Genomic DNA, 18047 nt, shown 5'->3' on the forward strand with positions numbered 1-18047 from the left:
CTTCCCAGACAAAAAGAATATCTGCATCTTTGTCTGTAGTCTTGTTTCACATCAAGCACTGGTACATAGACATTTTTTGTTTTTCTCGATATAATAACTGTTTCACAGTTCTATACTGTTATTTTTTTCACAACAAGTACAATGCAGCTACGGTAGGTCTGTGATTTTTACTGCCTTTAAACACCTCTCACCTCTTCAGTGATTTTTCCATGTGACTGTCTGTTAGAGTGTAAGAATTACTGGCAACTGCTTTTTTAAAAGCATAATCATGATTTAAATGATGATGTATGGACCAGTTCTCTATGCTACAGTAACTGCAGTTGTGCTTCATATCACATAGGGGGTGAGTGTGTGCTCCACAAATACAGGCAAAGATTTTCCTTAGACTACCAATGCTCCCAGACATGATCCCAGCCTGCAGGAACCCACCCCTTCACATGGATGTTCTGCCTTGCTGGCTGCCTCAGGGCAACCAGGAGCTGAGTGATTCCAACTGCTTGTTACACTTCAGGAGTAGGCTGAATCCTGAACATGCCTGGAGAGGTGGCTTGCTTAAATCAGGCTGCTAAAAATGCCATCTATCCTTGACAGAGAACAGAGGCACTTCAGGGAAGAGCCCAGGTTGTTTTGTTTGCTGACAGGTCATACAATGTAAATACAAGAATAGATAGACTGCTTGTAGCTGAAGCAAAGAAAGGCCACAAAGGATTGGCAAAGCTGCAGAGAAGTCAGTCCTGTCTGCAAAATCAGTCAGGCCTGCTGGGAAATGCAAGGTGTTCTCAAGGTTTCCCTCCAGGTAGCAGTGCTGGATCACATCAGTGTTGTCCTATTTGAGTGGCATATTGAATTCAGTCCTGAGAGTGCTCTTGCACTGTGCTGTAGGACAGCCACAGTCCCTTGATCCATCACGTCTGTGATCAGTCATGGACCAGACATTTCCTGTGAGAAGTACAGGATAAGGTTTCACCTCTCCTTCATACAACTGCTCTGCCAGGGTGAAGCACATCTAGTCTTGGACACAGCTCTCCTGGAAACAACTGAGGTCTTCCCTAGCCATGGCAATTCCCATCTGGATTCACTCATGCTATCACAGGAGCACAAAGTGGCTGAAACCAGAAGTACTCTGATCTTCCCTTGTTTGCAAAGTACTCATATGACTTGGTTGTGCTTCTGCTGTCGTCTCTCTGCAAAGAATGGCTCTGTCATAGAAAAAATGCTGTTCTTCTTTGCTTTCAGGATAGAAATCCATTAGTGCCCTACTCACAGATACATCCTCATCTTCTAGCACATATATATTAGCTGTGCTTTGCAAGCAGCAAAGACAAACCAAGGCTGCGAAGCTGAAGCCACCTCTTCACCTCGAAGCTGAAGCAAGTGTATGTCTGACACTCTGCTTTCCCTCTGTGCATGTATGCTGCACAGATGTTCAACAGCTGTGCAAACCTACACAGAGCCAGCACCTCTGTTCAGGAGTGTTGGGCTTGCTGCACAGCTGGGGTGAACACAGAGAAGATGCAGAGCTTGACTGCAATGTCACTGTGGATGGAGTTGTATTTCAGGGGCACTGCTCATGCTATTGTATTTCCTTCAATTTTGAGCAAAAAGTTATCAGAAAGGTAATTAATTGACCCACAAACTCGTTTTTTGTCACTGATGTTGTCCTCTGCTGCATTTTCCTGTGCTTTTAACAACAACTCTGGAGTTTCTTTTCAACTGAAGAAACAGCAGTGGTGTAGAGGTTGTGACCCTGCAGTCCTACATAGACTCTCTTATACTGGTGCATGTTTTATCCATGCAGGAAGAGTCCTAGGGGGTTGAAATTGGAACTGTGTGTTTAATCTACAGAACAGCATAGTCTGAACCTTAATGATTCCTCTTTCACATTCAGATCTCTCCAACAGATTCTCCATAGGAACTGACATGCATTTGATTTCCATGCAGACACCAAAAGCTATAATTTGGGAATGGAGAGGAAACTCACTGCGTGACTTGCAGATATTTGAGAGAGGAAGCCTAATCAGCACTTCAGACTCTTTCTGCCTCATCAGTAGTTCAGCTCAACAGCTGAACCAAAGTCTGGACTGCAGTTCATGAGAAGCAGGAAGGTAAGTCCATACATGTCTATTAAAAATTTGCTGCCAAGCTATGAAAGTATTGATTCTGTGTGCAGGTCACATTTCTACAGCCTCCACAGACCTTCTTAAAGCTAATGTGAATCATCATCAGTTGCCATGCATATGTACTGACAAACGTGGATGTTTGCACATCTCATTTCTACAGAGTCCAAAGAAGCTCCTGCATGCCCAGGTAATGTCCCACCAAGAGGAAAAATTACTCAATTGTAATGACCTGAGTTGATTCAAAATAAGAAGTCTCTGCATAATGAGAACCTGATAGAGCATGAAATGCACTTCACAAAAGTTCTCTGATGCAGCTTTATGTGAATTGAGGTCTTTTTAGGTCGGCATTAATAGTGCAGATGAAACCCAGGAAGTACTCCACATTTATGGCTGTGTTGCAAGTAGTAGGACAACTAAGAAGAGATCAATGATTTTCTGAATAAAAGGTCACTAGCTTTTTTCCTCCCTTATGTCTTCTTCTGTTGTTTCCAAGTAGCAAAGTTTAACTAGAGACAAGGAGTAACTTGGGCAATATAGTCATAAATGAAGGCTATATTGAAATGACAGCACCAGTCTGTACTCAGCTTCAGTTTTTAAAAACTTACAAAAAAGACCTCTTGAGGCATATAAATACCCAAAGTAAAGTTAGCATGGTTTTGAAAAACAGTTTTGCTTAAAATGAGTGGAAGTGATGGACCCTCTCTGGAGCAGTCCTTAATTTTTCTAGGTACCTAGCTGAAAAACTTGGAAAACTTGGAAGTACAATCCTAAATACCTTAAAAATTAAATGTAGGCACTTTTGAAAATTTTGTATGTGTTATGAAGCTTTATGAAGCCCTTCATGGATGTCTTATGTATGCCTAAAGGAGATTTGGAAAGCAAATGAGGCAGAACATGTTTAAAACCAAGAGAGATATAACTGGGGCCTGTATTACTTTTACTAGTCATGTAAAAATAGGCCCTGCTTGGTTCTTGGCTTACTGTGATGTGAGGAACAACTCATAAGAGACATCTCTTTCCTTTTAGGGTTATTGTTCAAGAAGACAAAACAGGAGGTAAGGGGAGGCAGAAACAAAGCATGGTCAAGTGTTGCCTCACAGCAGCACGTCTCTGGAGTACCCACCACTGGGTAGTTTTCAGATATCATCTGCCTTAGAGAAGCGCGACAAATGTCAATTAACTCTTGAAAGGTTTGAAATAATATGCCAGCAAAAGGATCTATGCTACATAAGTGCACAGCTTATATGCACTTATACAAACAGCTTGTCTGCTTATCTGTAACATTATTGGTTTAGAGGCAGTGCCCTAATGGAAGCTTTATTAGGACTTTCTGTAATATTTCTCTTTCAAAGCAGAAAATTGTTAAGCTTTTCAAGAATTACCCTGCATGTCAATTAACTCACTTTTTGAGATGAATCATTAGGTATCTAAGTGTCTCATAGTGAGCAGCAGGGAGTAACATCAACACTTCATGTATTGCTTCTAGTCGTTCGTCAGGATTGGAGATTTCTGTAAAAACACCAAACAGGATTAATGTTAATAGGGCTTTCCCTGTGTACACAGCAATAAATCAGGAAGATAACTTATTATTATGGAATCATTTACAAGCCATTGACTGTGCTTGCAGGGATAAATATTGCACTCATAAATGTGACGCTTATCAGCAATTTCTTCATCCTCAAAAAAAAAAAAATTAAAAAAGAAATCAGGAACAAAGACCTCCCAGGCATTATTTTCATGGTCTGTAGCTGTATCTGCAGGTCTGTCTAGGTGCAGAACCCAAGCTTTGTTAAGTGCTTCATAATACCATTCTGCCCAGAACTGCCTATTTAAAATATTACAAAAGATTACTTTCATTAGCCTTCAAAACTAGATGGGAGTGTAGATATGTGACTTTAGAAGACTATGCTTGAATATGTAGGTTTAGATAGAGCTTGAAATGGCATGGGATTACTTCAAGATTTCTCAATGCATTTGAATATGTAGGTGTCAATGGTACCTACATATACTGAGCATCAGTGCTCATCTGGAACTGTTTGGAAATCTCTCTAAAAATTTCAGCAGGATTTACACTATTTTTTTATCTTGACATACAAAAAGACACCGAAACCACACTTTCGGATACTAGTCAGTTATTTTAATACCATGCATTTGATTTTATTTTTTTAAGCTGCATGACATCCCATTTGATGAACAATCAGGCAAAAGCTTAATGTGAATAAAGGACATGGCAGAGAAGGAATGAAGACAGCACCTATTTTCCCAGGTTTTTTCTGTCCTTTTATTTAACCTGGACAGCCTTATGGATGGGAAATTGAAATAAAGGTTGGTACAAATGCTAAGCAATACTTACTTGCTGCCTCTATGAACTTGGAATAGGTGTCATAGGTGATCACGGGAATTGGTAAGTCTCTGAAATATAGCTTCAGTGCTCCAGCAATGATGTTTATGTCTGGATAAATACTGGCAGAAATATCAGCCTTGTCACCATCTAGAAAAGGAAGAAGAAATCTGTTTAAAACCACCCTAATTTTGATGGAAGCAAGGCTAGTCTTCTAAGTCAGATTTATTGTGTGCAACCTGACAAGAAAATCAACCTGAAAGCGCTTGGAAGGCTTAAATGAGAATATATTGCTACCAAGTTTACAGTATATCAGTGAGGAATGGTAGTTTCTTTATGTTTTAGTAAACAATTTATTTGCTCACATCTCTTGGAGGGGCTGGTGATTACAGCATCCATATCTGCAGTGCAGCACCTCAAACATACTATTTTAGTGTTGGATGAAAAACCATGTTAATAACATATTTCTTGCATTTAGCCCATTTATTCACTGAAACTAAGCTATTAATAATTTGTTCTGACATAATATTTTCCATCTGCATAGGAATATGCACCATATTTTCATCTCTATTTGGAGAAAGAGAGGCATAGAGAAATAACATAAATTTCCAATGACCCTCAGGAGACCAGTAGGAAAAAACAAGAAACATCCAAATCTTGCATATCTTGTACCAACATATTAGTGATTAGCTGAAAAGAAAGCTGCCTTATTTTCTGCTATCTTCTAATGTCATAATATTTGACTTATTTATTTATAGCAAAGATCTGAATTCAAATGGGCATGCTAAGGAATTTAGCTATACAATTATTCTGAAATGTGCATCACGGATTTTTAAATTAATATGGATACTTGTAATAGATGAAATGCTAAACAGATGCATCTGAAAAGGCATACATTTTGTTTGCCACAATATAACAGTTAGTCAGAACTCTGTGAAAGAGCACTTTTAAACACATGAGATTAAAGTTTACAGGTGTTGCTGGGAAGTCCTGGCTTGCAATGAGTGAAATTACAAAAAAGTAGCAGCAAGGCAGGAGCACTATAATTTTTCAAGTTCAAATGACCACCTCTGTTCTGTATTACCTAGTACCCTCCTAACCCACATTTTTTTCTCCATATCAGGAAATTCTGCCGTCTTGCCTTCCTGGGACCTCTCTATTTTGGTGGTATTCCTGTAGAAAGATGGTCAAGTAGGGGGTGTGGTTGTCTGGATTTAACCCCCAGCTTTACCTCAGGCTTCTTGGAGATCAATTATAACCTGTAGTCCCTGTTTCCCAGTAAGAATTACACCTGCCCCATCTTCAGAAAGGGAAGGATACTACACTTCCCTCAGGGCACGTGGTGCAGGTGAGGGCCATATGTGAGTGTGGTGATGCAAGGTTCTGCCTGCTTGTGCAGCAGAGAGGGCTTTGCTGTGTCTGCCAGGAGCTGCAGGCACAAGCTTGGGCTGTTACCACCAAGGTGCTGACATGTTGTCAAGCCATTGCCTTGTCTCACAGTAACAGTGCTTGTGGACATGCCCTGATACAGACAGATGAGTGGGGGTGCTTGATACCAAGATGGAGATAAAGGCTTTCCCAGCACAGTAAAAGAGTTTATATTGATTGCAGACATTTTATACAAACCTATGGCATCAATCTTGCAGGGATACGTCCTGTCCAATGTATGCACATAATTCTCATTAAGACTAATAGCACTACATGTTCTCATCAAGAGGAGATTATATGCTTAAGTGTTTAAAACAAACAGCCTTTCTTGATGCAGCTGAGCAGTCTGAATACATCCATCAGCATTTAATTTAATACAGCATCAATAAGCCCTAGGAGGATGTTTACACTGCCCCAATCTTTTGTTTAATCCACACATTCCAGGCACGGTAGCATTAGTCTTGTACAGCTTTGTGTGGAGAGCTCTATTTAATTGATGTACACTGAGCACTCAAAATGCTGCACTGAAAACAGATACCTCCAAGGAGCCAGCAGCTGCATCAGAACAGATATAGCACAGACTTACATCTATTATCCAGGTCACCAGTATACTAAATGGAAGTGTTATTTATTTAGTGCTTTTACAAAGCAGCCCAGCAAGCTTCCTTAAAGGGGCACTTCAGCTCGAGGTACTTCAAAGTACAATGTACTTCAAACCTCTTATTTACATATGTGCTTACTGTAGGAAAAATTATGAATTCCTGAGTCAAAGATTTTACTTTTCTCTTCAGAGGCAAATACACATCCATTGGAAATGCACTGAAGTTTATTTTAAAGTGAGCCCAGCAATACATCTGTTGTAATATACCCTACACATTTTTTAACAGATATGTAGGGATTGGTGTGTGTATGCATATATGAATTACATGTGGTTTACATGCTACCTTACCACAATAATTTTTTCACTCTTCAATACAGGAACTTTTTCAGATTGTAGTTGGTATTTGCAGTAAAATTGCAGCATCCATATGTTAATATAGTTTTGTTTTTTTATATTTTGTATTACAAACATGTAATCAATTTCAGCTTTACAAACCTAATTCTACCCAAACCCCATAATTTCTCTTTCTTTGTTAGTTTGACTCTCAATGTATTTTGTTGTATTATGTTGAAATTTGAATATCTCAAGAAAAATAAAGTTTTTATTCTTTTCCTTAAAGGTTTCAGCTGATTTCAGATGCCATAGAAATTATCAATAGTTCATTACAGAATGAAATAGAATAAGTATTACATTCTTAAAGCCCCACTCATGCCCTGTGAATACCGAATTAGATTTAAGTTCCTTTCTCCTAAGTGTTTTTTTTATTGCACATCCTTTACCATGCTAGCATGCTTCTTTTAGTTTTTTCTTGGATTTGGCATTTGACAGTCTTTCAGCTACACTGGCAAAAGAGTATGATTTAGGATGCCTCTAAGTACTCATGTAATATTTAACAGCATAATATTTTTAGCAAGTGTATTGTACCAGCCCATTGTACAAACAAGTGGGGGGACAGAATGTGGTGGTGACAATGGCAGCTCTGTGGATAAAATGCACAATGGGTGTTCTCTGGATGCCACAGCGCCACAGCTCAACAATGCTGACAGAGAGCAACTGTCACTCTACAGCACCAACATTCACCAGATTAAATAAATCCACATTATTCCCCTCCTTCTCATTACAAAAATCACTAAAATGGAACATTGTCAATGCCTCCGAGGGCCTAATGCTAATTTACAGTAGGGGTATTTACACTGCTTGGGCTTTGGAAGGCAGTTTAAATCAGATGAGGACCAACTTCACCCTTTTTTAAAACCAACTGTCACAGCTACATTTGGCCCTAGTAATATTATGTGGGATGCTATTCTCTTCCGGAGATGGGAACTTTTTTCTGTTCTTGCTCTAATTCTTTGGAAGCACCAAGTGACTGCTTCTTTGTCAAGGCAGAATTAGTCAGAGGGAGAGCTGGCTGCTCTTCACTGCACCCCTTCAGCTGCACATGAGATCAGCAGGAGAGGTCCCCCACGGCCAAGTCAGCTCCCATGCCTCATCCGACTGTATCCTGCTGTCTTCTGGCCCCTGTGGCTTGATGAGGAGCTTGGAACCAGAACACTTGATGGCATTATTTGAAGGATGCATCCTGTGCATTAAAATGGGAGGACTCCTTGCCTGTCTGTTTTCAAACCCTTTTACTCAACGCTGTATTTCTGGAGAGGTGAAAGTGTCCTGGAATTTTATCCAGGTGTTTGGGGACTGACTCAGAAACGATGGGCAGGGAGGGACCTCTGGAATGCTGAAGTGCAGTGTTCTGCCACCACACCCACCTTCCCATAAACCCTACAACTTCCATTTACAAAACTAGCTAACATTTTTTATTTCTGCTCTTATTAGTAGGTCGTTTGAAAGCTTTGCGTTCAGATGGTTAAAAAATGGTCCTCAAATTGTTAAATGAAATTTATTCCTAGCCAGTGTACATCCTCCAGTAGTGTGCCAAGACTATCAATTAGATTAGAGTTCTCTTCTCTGGTTCATACCCCTGCTCTCAGCATCTCCTCTGAATATCCTCCCCTCCTAAAAAAAAAATAATTTCCTGTGATTTTAATTTTCCTGTAATTTACTTTTTTTTCCCCCCCAAGTTTCTTTTCTGCAGTGAATGTGGAAATATGAGTTCTGTAAAACCCTCAGAAACTTCACTTTCTGGGCAGAAAATTAAATTTGAACAGAAAATTTCCAGAAGAAGAAAATTTCTTCTTGTTGAAGACAAGACCTGCCACCTGGCACTCAGATCCTTTCTCTCCCAGCTCTTTCACCTGGTGCAGAGAACTGGGGTAATCCTCCTTCCTGGGATAGTTCACTCCATGCTGCTCTAGCTTCTAGTACTAGAAGAGTTAAGAGGGCAATAGAAAAGCAGCGTGTTCCTACCTTTGGGGCTGGGATGCAAAAGAGAGGGTGGCATCACTGTAAGGATCTGACAGGGAAGCAAACCCTGAGCTCTCAGGTTGGAAGTGTCTTGCCAATTCAAACTTCTGCCAGGTGACAACCACCTTCAAGCTGCACAGCCCACAAGTCAGAACAAAAAACCCATTTTGTTTTTCTTTAAATCCTTTCCTGTAAAAACTTTCAACTCTTCCTGATTTTCCACCCCAGTTCAGGGAGAAAACATTTTCAACACAGGAAAGTGTTGAAAGTTGTCAGCTTCTGGTTCCCGCAATACTCTAGTTCTCTAGCCCATAACAGGATTATGTTCTTTATTCTCCTGCTTTTATTCATGCCTTTTTATTAATGGCAACACCCTTTCCTTTCTTAGCCCTTTCCCCTCATGAAACTGTTAAAAAAAATGAAGACACAGATTTTGGTATATTTCTGCCCAATGGCCTTCCTCACAGCCTTTGTATACAAACTCTCTTCTTGCTTTCTCTGCTTTCCTGTTTATCCATGCTTTTTTTCCTTTGGAAATCCAATACTGCTAGTCACCTTCTTCTTCCTGTTCCTATGTGCTGCTGCCATTGTAAATCACACTTTTTTCCTTGCTGTGGGTCTAATCCAAGTGTGCATTGCCATCAATTATGCCAGAAGTATACTTAATAAATAGGCAATAAACTGAAGTGGCTCCAGTGGTTCAAAGCATTTGCAAAGGAACTACAGCTGCAGCAGTGTTGAAGCCATGCTCAGACATAAATTTAAATTTGCTTTCTTCCAACTGTTCCCTCTACAACCTGTGCCTCTCCTTCTGGGTTTCATCCAGGCTGTTACACTTAGAGGAGAATTAACACACAGAAAAATAGTTTGCCAGGCCAGATCTACCTGCAGGGAGCAGAATGGCACCTATGAGGACTGTGAGCCTCCCAGGATCACTGATTTTATTGCTTCATGTGGCACATCTGGAACACTACTGGCCATGATAGCAGTCATATCACTGTGCATCTCTCTGGCCCAAAGAATGGCTGACCTATGTGTGTGTATGCAAATGTTCACAGCATCCAACATATTTTAAAATATGTAGTATTTTTAAAAGGATATTTCAGGATGAAAACAGCCATTTTGGAAGTTCTTGGCTGGACTTTCTTTATGGAGATGTCTACATAACAAACTGCCTGCAAACAAGAAATGCTGAGGCACAGCAAGTGTAAATGTGTCTCCCACAGACCTTGCTAGCCTGTGTAGCCTCCTCTGGAGCCCCAACATCTCCTGCCCATGGGTCTCCAGGGCCCTCAATCCCTGCCTGAGTGACATCACAGCTGTCTCCAGCTGCACTATGCTGGTGTGGGACCATCCACCCTTCTGGTCACTACCCTGACTCTGGCTTGACCTGGACCTGCCTCGTACCCATGGACTTGTGATCACAGGGCTGTGTCTGACCCTATTCCCTACCATGGCAGAGGCAATACCTGAAAAAATTAAGTAGGAAGGAAACCACTATTTATGGGAAATGAGAATAATATTCATGTATCTTCTCAAATGTACTTGCAAAGGTATTTTCTATTAATGGAGGCCCTACCCTGTTGCTCACTTACATACACACTTAAAATTAGTCCTGTGTGCAAAGACTGTGTGCACAACCAGAATCAACATAATCAGCTCAATCAATTAGAAGGGCTCTGAGGATGGTAATCAGGCAGTGTTTTAATTGTTGGTTTTTCAATATGCTGTACAACTAACCTCCTCAATGCCCCTCTCGTCTGTTCAGATGCAATCGTGTGCACAGTGGTGCAGTGCTTTCTACAAGGCTACATGCAGACGGACTTCCCAATTGGAGTTCCTGATCCTTAAACTCATAAATAGATTATTGTTTAGAAAAGTGCTGAGTCTCTTAAAGACAGGACTAACAACTTTCCCCTGGCACCACCTATGCTCACACTTAAACTAAGTCCCTAGTCTGTGCTTCTAGGTTGAACAATTAGCCAGTCCCCCACTTAAGTTTATACACACCAATACTTCATGTTTAATTATTCCTTCCAACTATCAAACATAACTTATTCTTATGAAAAGGACTACACTTTAAACTCAGAAAAGACAGGTTACTTTCTGTTCTTCTGCTTATATGTCAGTTTCATTACCGTGGTACATATATAAACCCTGAAAGATCAGAAATGTCCTAGAATTGAAAGCTTAGATTAAAACTGGACAAGATTAAAAAATGGTGTACCTCGATCAAAGGCCATTTTCACATCTTCAATGTGCTCAGTGAAGCCTGAAACTCTGTAGAGGCCCTCGGACTTTAAACCTGAAACAAAAAGTTCTTGTTAACTTTAGTAGCCAACAGATATTTAGGCTTAAGAACAATAAAGCAAGAACAGCAGACCTACTAAGCATAGGAAAATGTTATTTGTAATGTGAAACTCTGGAGCAATTAAGGAAAGATCAAGATGATGTAAAATTTTTTTAAAGGATTAAAGCATTTTAGAATTTATACTTTCTGATTCTGTTAGGTACATCGTTGATTTGATTGTGTTAGAGAAAATACTGCAATTTGCTAATGGTGAGGCATGTGATGTTATTACGATTTATTCATTTTATGTAGGAGATTTTCCTGGATTTGGCTATAATTAATAAAGCTTTAGAGGTCTCCCTTCCTTTTACCAGTTGCCCAATGACAAATAGCAATGAAAGTAAAATACTGCCTTTCCCTATGAGCACAATTCATTCCTGGTTTGCTGTCAGCATTTACTTATATACAGCTGATAGATGTGATGAATACAGTCTTTCCCCACATCAGAGCATCTCTTCTACAGCTCTTTTACCACAAGAGATGTGCTCACTTGCACAACTCTCCCCTCGTTGCTCCACACCAACATGAAATGCAGGGCAGCTCAGCAGAGCAAGCCAAGTTACACACACATTATTCATTTCAATCCCCAAATCCCTTATTGTAACTATGCACTGTGCTAACCTACTTATAAGTTCCAATATTCTTTGTCTTCTTAAGAACAAAATCAAAATATTTCATAGTTCTGTGGCAATTAAGGAAATAAATATAAAGATGTTGAAAAAACGGAGAGCAGGCAACAGATTTTATCTCAATCAATAAATGTACAAGTAAGTGATTAGATCTCAAATGCAATGCATCCTGCTATATCATCAGAGTAAAGCTCTTCTGTCTTAGTCCATACTATTCTTTCCATTTGTCCCTGTGATGATGATATAATCCTGCTAGAGCTTTACAGAGCAGTGCAGGGGATTTACTAGTAAGTCTTTGAGTCAATTCAGTAGATGATGTGTGGGTTTGAAATCCCTATGGCTAGTATCAGTGTGTTGCTATGCAGATTACTGGGATGCCATGAATTCAGCATTATTAGATTCCTGTGCTGAAGCTGTGACTAACAGGAAAATTTGGCTTATTGGGCAGCACAACTTGCACATTTGCTATCCAAAGGAAAAATATATGAATATTACAGAGGGGATACATGATTATTGAAATGGATATGTTTTTCCTTCAATCTGGCACACATCCGTTTACCAAAAACTTGTCACAAGCTTGAGTTTTGGCTGTGACATGCTGCCTGTGCTGCAGGATCCATCAGTCAGTAACTGAGCATCATGAGATGTGTCCTGCCACAAAACACCATAGCCCCCAACCTCACTTGTCCAAGCCACTTCCAGTCACTCCTGTTCTCCTGCCCACAATGTCCATAAAGGTTATTAAAAATGGATTTGATTTAAACTGATTACTCTGAAATGGGATGTGTCCCTAGATATGTTTAAATAATGTAATGAAAAAAGACACATAAACATGAACTTAAAAGTTCACTTTAAAGTTCACCCCTTTCAGAAGTGTAACGTAATACATGTTTTGACATGTTTTCAGAAAGCATTTCAGGGAATTGCATTAAGGAATGCCATGATTTAATTTTACTAGCTAATGCAAAGCAATGTATCACCTACACTAAAAAACCCATTTTCCCATCCTATCTTCAGTGTGCACGAGCACAGCACCATGTTCTAGCTTAGCACGTAATTCAAGTCATCCTCATTTCGCTGTGTCCACTGCTCTCCCAAGCACACAAACCTCTGGCTTCGATCTCCCGAATGCAGGAATCCACCACCATGGGCCTCTGGGTGTTGTGGGCCTTCACCAGCGTGGTGAGGTCGCAGCAGTAGACTCGCTTTATCCTCTTGAGGTCTGGCTGGCAGTCGTTGGGCACGTACTTGGAGCACTGCTTGTGTACATTCAACCCACAGTCTGCAAGCAGAGTTAGCCACATTAACTCATTTGTTAATTAATACTAATTCTGATAGGTCTTGTCTAACTATTTATTTCCCTGCTCCACATCAAGCAAGGGGCACAATTTCCCCATCAGTCAGGAAAGATAGAATAGTGTGGAGATGAGAAGGATGAGCATGAATATGTGTAAAAATCTTACAGTGGGACAAGTAAACTCTAGCAGGGTTGTCAAAAAGCTTTAAAAACACTGGATGTCCCTTACACTCCTCTGAGCTGAAGGAGACTGCTGGTGCAGTCTGGATCAGTTCATTACAGGACACATAGCTCAAGGTGTTGCATTTAAACACATAAGACTTAGCTTGTGGGTATTTTAGACTAGACATAATTAAAATAGGCACAGTAATGACTGTCTGTTGCTGGCTGTCCTGTGGCTTAGCAGTGATCATGGCCAGAGAACCTAAGATTCACCTGAGCACTCCAAGTGGGACAGTGCTGTGAGCCAGTATGCCTCAGTCCCCCTTCCACATTCCTGCAGTGTCACATTTTGGCTCGCTCTGCCGCATCAGCAGACTCCCCATCCCTGGCTCATCACTTCACTGGTGACTAAGTGTCCCCTGTGACTTAGCCTCTAGGTCAGCTTAGGCACATAAAATGCTGTGAAAGGCACAATGTAAAAAAGGGATTCATTTTACAAATAGTTCTTGCTGTCTTACTCCAGAATTGGTTCTGGAGTAATAAATACTGCCCAAATACTGCCCAAATACTGCCCTCGGTTGCACAGGTGGGTTTCTGTTAAACCACCATTGCTTCACCTCCACAAATTGAATTTTTCTAATAGATTCAAGTATTCAGCCAAATGAATTTAAAAACTTCAGTAAAGCAAACACCAGCACTGTGAGTTGCATTATCTTACATAACTGATTCCTTCCCAGTCATGCTCATCACTGATAACCCTTTGAGTTAGTTTAACATTAGGCTATTAAAAATGTAAACAGGACTATTACTTGCAGCACAATTCAATATTATACTCTATAAAATATTAATCCAGGAAAATCATAAGCACACCTAAACATTTAATGGAATTGGGTAAGTTTTTGTCTGTTTCTCCATAGAGTTATTACTGCATAATTCATTATTTGTGAAATCTAAACAAATGTGAGAAGCTGCAAATAGGATCCTGCCTGCATTGTGTTCAGTGCTGTTCTCCAGGCATGTGAAGTTAAATTTAAATGCATCTGTGTGGTTAGAGTTAAATGCTGGTAATTTTATGAGGGAGAGTATTATGTTTCCTAAATAAATATGCCTTTTCATAAGTTTAATTTTTTATGTATGTGAACAAATACAGTGCTGTGCATTAGTGATGTCAGGTTTTGCACACTTGTGTTTAAGATCAAATACCTTGAAAAGCAAACTACTATTCCTCTTATTTAATGTTCTTCTCATATTCTTTGTGTTACCACTATTCACCTACAGACAAGACATAGCAGTAGCTGAGACTGCACTTATTAAAACTATGCATTTGTGAAAGCTATTTTAATCCTTCAAACTGTGATCTAAATTAATTTTAGGTAACAACCACCTCCTCTGTCTATGAAAGGCAGATGTCAGGGTTGGATGTGTTTGGTGCCAGTCTGAGATCAGGAATGCCTGGAGGGCAGGCCAGGAAGAGGTAAGACAAACAATTTTTTGAACTGATTTCAGATCTGGAGAAAGAAGTTATGAAAATCCATTTGTAATGCACCAAATACTAATTCACTTGGTGAATCCAAAAGCACATGATGTGGTGATTATTGCATTTTTGCATGATAATTTTTTTCCACAAAAGAACAAATAAATTTAAAATCATGAAGGCACTATTAAAATGCCAATACAGGCACCACAAAATTAATCCCTCTTGGAAAGTGAAGGCCATATTTTTTGTTTTTATCTTGAGGTGGGATACTTCAGGCTTGCAGCAATGCATGGTATTTTTATGGGAAACAGGTGGCAGTCTTTTTTTGCAGACAAGGGCACTTCCCAGCAATTGGAAGCAAAAAGAAGAGTTATGAAACCTCATTGCTGGCTGGCTTTGCCATTTCCAGTGCTTGCATCTTAAGATGTAAAAACATCAGGGACAACTTAATCATAAAGAAAAAGTTTGAATGTATACAGCAGGCACAGGATCAAGGTACTAGTAGAGGATGTAACTCAGCAACCAAGGGCTGATGGCTTCATTTGTGAACCAGGTAACGAGGCAAATGAAAACACTCTAAGTTCTATAGGAGGATTTCCTGCTTTGTTCTTTAAATAAATCCCAGCCCACCACTCCTGCAGGGAGTGGAGGCTGGGGTGGGACAGATGCCTGAGCATTTCAGGAGAATGACAGAAGATGTTGGAGTGCTACCTGAACACCTCACTCCCTGAGCGATGAGACCCCACATGAAGTTGGCGCAGTACTCACACCAGTGCGGACCTCGAAACGTATGGACCTGTAACACAAATGGGGGTGGGGGAAAGAAATGGGGTCACTGGGAGGCAGATGGTCTGACAGATGGAGCAACTGAAATGGATAAACAACAGAAGACTCAGTAGGAGTAAATCTTTAGCACACAGTGCCCACATCCTTCCAACGTCTAGATGAAATAAACCATAGGAACATAAATTTGCTTTGATCTTGAAGTTTATCTTTCAATAGGCTTAACATAGCAGAGAACCAGGCTGTGGATGACACTGAAAACAAATAATTTTTGCCTGCTGACACTCTAGCTATAGCAGAGGGGAGGAAACCAGGAGAAAAATAAGTAAAACTAATAACCCAAAGAACTGTAGATAAAAGCACCCTTTCCCAGTCTAGTAAGTAATTTGAACTCACAGAGGGAATATATGTCAATAGAGCCTTTTTCAGCAGATCAAACTTCATTTTGCTACAGTCCACACACAAGTAAATAAAGAAGAATAAAATTATTTGTGTGCTGACAGAGCCCACATCTCCCCAGCTATGTTTTGCACACCACTGCTGCTTCCGCCACTGCTTTTCCAAAGGCTACAGCAGAAGATCTTTTTATTTAAGATGTGTATTCTGGTAAAGTAAGCATTTAATTTTCATTGAAATGAAGAGTAAATAGTGAGGTCTATGCCCCTGTGAATGGGCATGGTATGAGCTAGTTCTGGCCAGAGACTTAATTGAGCTTAACAAAACATAAATCATGCACACTCTGGCTGCTAATGCATCCTTTCCTTCTCTCTGCTCTTGTTTACCCATCGGGTGGATGGCTGAAAGGCCACTTCCACCCCTGGGATGGGAAAAGCTGCTCTTTGCTTTTCATACAGTGAAAAAACAGTCATTGGCCTTTTTGGATAAACTGTAAAGTTTTAGGCCAAGCATTTTGCATGCTAATGTTTTTGCCTCATTTGTCTGCAGGATCACAGCAACACAAGCCTGTACTCTTGAGTTCGGAAAGATGAAGAAGTATTGTGATTTTAATACAGACTTCTCTTCCTGACTTTGAGATAAAAATGTGCCTGACTGCAAATGGCTCCTGACCAACTAGTCACAGTTAAATAATTGTGTTAATAAACTTAAAGCAATAGTAGTTCTTCCTCCCTTTTGACAGTGAAAGATCAAAACTGGAATGTTTGACTTTTTTTGAGATGGTATTTTACCTCTCAGAAAAATGCGTGTCTCTGTGAAACAAGACTTTGCAATAAAGTTTGAGATAGACATGTTGATAGATATAGCCCCATACTTCTTTCCCATTTCACTTCATTTCATTTTGCAGAGTGGGTAGCATGAATTTCAGACACAGCTTTTTGCAGGGGTAAATGGCTGTATGTAATAGCTGATGACCTGAGTTTCAGTCACATGCACTATGCGACCTTCAGTGGATACAAAACTACAGATAAAACTAATTATGCCTGCATCTTTATCATTTATAGACTGAAAGCCACATAATTAGTAGGTCTGCACCTGCACTTAATTGTGGGTGAAAAACATCTGCTGTGGGAAGATAACTAGCTGTGTCTTCTGCTTTGCAGCAGTTTACAAAAGCTAACCTTGTGAGAAGGGGTTGTAAGAGCTTGGCCAGGACTTTTCAGAATGCACCATTTCACAAATAAAGTCCACTGCAGTTGCTAGGATATTTGGGGCCTACTTGCTTACTTTACATAAAGCTTATTTCAACTGATCTGGCTGAGGCTTATTTTGAAAATGGCAGCTGATTATTCCTTGATCTTTCCTGCCATTAATTGGAAAGTCATCAATGCTGACTGAAGGCTCCAATTGAGAAGTGCTGACAGCACATCCTTCCCTTGTTCCATTCAGCTTGGTGACCCTCAAAGGTTGAGTTCCCTTTATTCATTCACTTCAATTTTTCATGGATCCGCATTTTAGCTCAAATGGCAAGCCTCCAGCTGAAATACTCTGTGAAAAGCTAGTCTTGGTGGTTTCTGGCCAAGTTGAAACAGGGAAACTAACTGAAAAAAGAGAGAACTTAAAAAGTTTCTAGATGAAGGTGCAAAAATTCCCTTAAGATGCAGTTTTGAAGTCTCTTATGGCTTTTCATTAATTTTAAAGAAATAATGGAGAACACAACATTTCTGAATGGTAAAAAGGGAATTCTTCCTGCAAGATTGGCCTCATCTCTGTTTCAAACAGGGAGACGTAAACAGCAAGTCACAGATTTTTGAGATGGAATTTTAGTTTTTACCCCATCCTTTGTAATCACATCATTACAGACTGGGCATAGAATTTTTGAACTATGATCTGGAATATTTATTGCTGGTTCCTACCCCGTCCTGAAGTCTCAGTAGACCCCTCTGTGTACACACAGCACAAACATAAGCTGCCTGAGCTACAGTTGACACATAATTCAAACTTTTAAAAAGAATTTTCAGGGAACTATTTCTTAAAATAAACCAGCCCCCTGACGTTTCAGACTATACACTGTACTTTTCTTGTTCAGTCTTTCATCCTCTTCC

The 18047-nt window shown here is 40.0% G+C and overlaps 1 protein-coding gene across 1 annotated transcript in view; it reads right to left on the minus strand.

Annotated features, from left to right (window-relative positions):
• The window catches only part of CHN2 (chimerin 2), a 158542-nt gene that overhangs the window by 1892 nt on the left and 138603 nt on the right, over positions 1-18047 (minus strand). The window contains exons 8-12 of the mRNA XM_039710590.1: positions 15475-15559; positions 12936-13109; positions 11076-11153; positions 4474-4611; positions 3524-3629 (exon numbers count right to left, since the gene is read on the minus strand). Of these exons, the coding sequence (XP_039566524.1) occupies positions 3524-3629; positions 4474-4611; positions 11076-11153; positions 12936-13109; positions 15475-15559 (581 nt within the window). The remainder of the gene's footprint in view (positions 1-3523; positions 3630-4473; positions 4612-11075; positions 11154-12935; positions 13110-15474; positions 15560-18047) is intronic.

The sequence above is a fragment of the Passer montanus genome, unplaced genomic scaffold, assembly GCF_014805655.1.
Source record: "Passer montanus isolate IOZ18808 unplaced genomic scaffold, ASM1480565v1 scaffold10, whole genome shotgun sequence".
Classification (NCBI taxonomy): Eukaryota; Metazoa; Chordata; class Aves; order Passeriformes; family Passeridae; genus Passer; species Passer montanus.